The 3,693-nt window shown below is 42.4% G+C and overlaps 1 protein-coding gene across 3 annotated transcripts in view; it reads right to left on the bottom strand.

Annotated features, from left to right (window-relative positions):
• Window positions 1-977: 977 nt before the first annotated feature.
• LOC311032771 (KAT8 regulatory NSL complex subunit 1-like) overlaps window positions 978-3,693 on the bottom strand; it is a 33,827-nt gene continuing 31,111 nt past the window's right edge. For all 3 annotated transcript variants that reach the window (XM_084039786.1, XM_084039785.1, XM_084039787.1), the window contains 2 exons: window positions 3,370-3,622; window positions 978-2,728 (listed from right to left, as the gene is read on the bottom strand). In XM_084039786.1, the coding sequence (XP_083895912.1) occupies window positions 2,507-2,728; window positions 3,370-3,622 (475 nt within the window). In that variant the 3' untranslated portion in view covers window positions 978-2,506. The remainder of the gene's footprint in view (window positions 2,729-3,369; window positions 3,623-3,693) is intronic.

The following is a 3,693-nucleotide window of genomic DNA, read 5'->3' as shown; positions in this document are numbered from 1 at the left end:
CACCTCAAACCCCTCAAGATTATATCGCTCCCCCTAGTGGCAGAACCAGTGAATTGCAACTAAAGGAGTCCACAACAACTAACTTTTGGCCATGTGGTGTAACTCATCACGGAGACGGAAAGGATTCTGAGGGAGTTCAGTGATTTAATTTAATCTGGATATTTGAATGCAACCAGCTGTTTCCCTCAATGTGTAACCTTTTAAAATCTGCTGTTCTGGATCAATATTCCCAGTGATGATGTTATCACACCACTCACATCACTACATTATGACTTCTTGCATGCGCCTCATGTAAGTAGGAGTCTGCTTGTTGCCCCCCCCCCCTCACAAAGTGGTCTCTTTGTAAATCCTGTTTTATAAACTCTTTCTGGATTTGGAAAGATGTTTTGATCTATAAAAAAAAGCAAAAAAACATGTGTGGTTATAAAGAGTCTGAACATCTGGCTCCCAGCTGTGTTCGACAGATGTTGCTAACACAGATGCTACTTTAAGTTAGCCGATAGGAAGGATGTGCTTGCAACATTACCTGCATGCTAAATTCTTGGTTCTTTTGTTTTCTTATAATAGAAGAGAAACGAGTTTCTAGAGATAGGTCATGTGAGTCGGTGGATCCTCTCACATCACAAGAGGTTTTTGTTTCCTGCAGTAACAAAACTCACTTTTTGTTTTTCTGGGTTTTACTTCTGACGCTGTACAGTTTGTGGAAATGTGATTGTTCTCGTTATTGTGCATTTGATCAATAACTGGTTTCTGATGATTCTTGTTGCTGTATATGTGTATTTGAAAATAAATGCTATGAAGTCACCATCGTCGTGAAGGATTCCAACACTCGCAGTCTCAAATCACTCAGTCGCCATGGCAACGTTCTCAGCTGCAAAAATAAGTGGTGATGGCAAATTGTCAAAGAAATCTAAATGTTCTGCTGAGTGAATATTGTGAACAGTTTTCACTGAAGGACTGAGGCCAGAACAAGAACGCCAAGTTAAACATAAATGTTTTAATGGTACTATTTACAAAAAAAGAAAGAAAAAACAATTCTGCTTTTTGATTAGGTTAACTGCTGCAACAATCGAACAGGTACATTGACATCTTGCTTAAACTACAAAAGAAAAAACAAAAACAAAACAAAAAAAACAGTGATTGAATGGCTGTGGCATAAAAAGGAGGTGTAAAATGAAAAACAACCATAGTTTTTTTTTGCATAGCAATTAGTTACTTAAGGTGTGAGGGGGGGGAGGGGAGGGGGAGGCAAGAAGAGTGTGGTTATGACACTGGTGGGGGTCGCAAAAAAACAACAGGATCCGTCTTGGAACAGAGTAGTCTAGATTTGATCAGAGTGAAACTATTAAACAGCAGAAAATATTCCCTTAATTTGAAAAACCTGAGCTGGGGGGAGGGGGGCGTCTAGCACAGAGCTGCTACATTAGTAATGTTTGCAAGAGAACCAGAGAAAAGAGGACGAGAGGGGAGGGGGTTGTGTTTGTTTAGTCTTTATGTAACTTCTCTAAAACAGCAATAACTGGACGTCAAGTGTGAAACCTCCATCTCCTGTGATTGGTTTCTTTATTTCTTTTTTCAATAAGTGGAAATCTTACCGTGTGCTGTTGTGATAAGAGTAACATTAGCATGTTTCCCAGCATGCAGCAGCGCTTTACTGTCGGGCAAGTGCTCAAAAAAAGAAAAGACACCCAGTCCTCTCTATGCCACCGTCTTTAAAAAAACAAAACAACTGAGAACGAAGAGACAGCTTGTGGACAAACTCTCCAAAAAAAGAAAAAAGAGACCGTAAAAGGAATGATTTTTTTTTTTTTTTTTTTACACTATTCATTAAAAACACAAAGAATGTGTTACGCAGGAACGGACAGAACGGACACGGAGAAAACAGGAATGAAAAAAACAAAACAACGAAAAAGCAAACTGACAAAAACTAGACTTGGCAGTTGGAGAAGTGCTCTGGTGGATTCAGGCGACCTCTAGGTGGAGAAGGAGGGAGGGGCCACATCTCAAATGTACCTGTTTATTTGGATGAGGAGGAGGAGGGGGAGGGAGGGTGAGGGGGGTATTTTTTCTTGTTTTTTAATTTGTCACTCCACTAAAAATGTACATGGGAATTACAAGCAAACTAGTCAATAGAAAACACCCTTTGGCCATATTTTGAGGAGTCCGCTACATAGTGCGCTACGAGTGTACACGCCACATATGAAACACCACTAAGCCCCCCATGTACATTGTTTAGCCTACTACAGAAAACAGTTTTTGTAACGTGTTGTTTTATACTTTTTTTTTTTTACATTTATCCTTTTTTTTTAATCTTGTGACAAAACAAGTGTAGGGAAAGGCTTCTATCTCCATAATGTTCACTAAAAACTGTGAAAGTATTAGACTGATGTTTGAATATCAAACAACAGGAACCCATTTTATATCTTATTCTGCTTTGAGGTTCTGCTCGTTAATGCCAGAGGAGCTGTGGGTGGAGGAGGGGGCGGGACATCAGCCTGTCAGTCATTCACCGTTGGGCGCCCGAGGCCTTGTGTTTGGGGCCCTCGTCGTCACCGGCGCCGCCACAAGGCAGCTCCATGTCGTCTGAGTCCAGCCGTCCGAAGGCCGTTGCTCGGCAACCTGAGATGCTGCGCATTCTGGGCCTGATGTGGGGGTCGCTCTCTGGCTCCGGTTCCAGCTCCGGGTCCTCCGGCAAGGGGAAGCCTCGACGTTCCCACGGCGCCACCGTCTGCAAACATCAGACGTTCAATAAAGGACCTCAAATCTGCTCGTGAGGTGAAGTTATACGCCTGATAACAGCAATGCAACGCTTTCATCACCCTTTTAGGTCACATCCACCTATTTAACAATATATTTATTTAAATCAATTAGTATCATTAACTCAAAAGTAGTTTTCGCGTGCTTACATCAGTTGGCAGCAACCAATATTACCACGACATTCACAATATTATCCAGATAATCATCAAAATATGCTTAAAATTCAACATCCTGGAATCACTATTTTTTCACCACGTCTTGTTTTAATAAACATCCTTTTGAATGAAAAACAAGTAAAACAATCTTAAATAAGGAAATCATGAATCATTAACTCTCCGTGCATAAATAAACAATATACATTTTTAAAAATGGTTGCGAGTCTGTTTTTTATTACATGATTTTTTATTTTTTATTTTTTTTAATCTGGCTCAATTTTTCCACTTCCACTCTATAAGTGATTTTTCAAGTTACTAGAGACGATATTCACGATTATCCCGTAAAATAAATTTACCACGATTAACCTATCGTGAGTGTTTTTCAGTCTGTATAACTTGTTATCAGTGAAACGTCAGCGTGAAGAGGAACCAAACGAGCGTTGCCATCAGTACGTACCCTCTCTTCAAAGGTGAAGTCCGGCGTGGAGCAGCGCGTGTCCTCGCTGGACAGCAGCCGGTGCGAGTCCCGGGAGCAGGGCGTGTGGGGGTTGGAGGTGGTGTCGGGGCTGGCCGGACTCATGGGCGATGGCACGTAGCTGTAGTCGTGGAGCATCGGGCAGTGTCCGGGGTCTGGGGAGGCGGGCTGAGGGGTCGGAGGGTTGGTCCCGCACAACAGCGGCGTGGTGCGCCCGTCAACAGACTTGTACGACCTGAGGGACGAGACAAGGCCTGCAGGTCAAAACCAGGGGTCTACAATACAAGACCAGCGAGGAGACAGTGA

The sequence above is a fragment of the Eutrigla gurnardus genome (genome assembly GCF_963514095.1).
Source record: "Eutrigla gurnardus genome assembly, chromosome: 22".
In the NCBI taxonomy this organism is placed as follows: domain Eukaryota; kingdom Metazoa; phylum Chordata; class Actinopteri; order Perciformes; family Triglidae; genus Eutrigla; species Eutrigla gurnardus.
The sequence above is the reverse complement of the archived record's forward strand: the minus strand, read 5'-3'. Positions and strand labels throughout refer to the sequence as shown.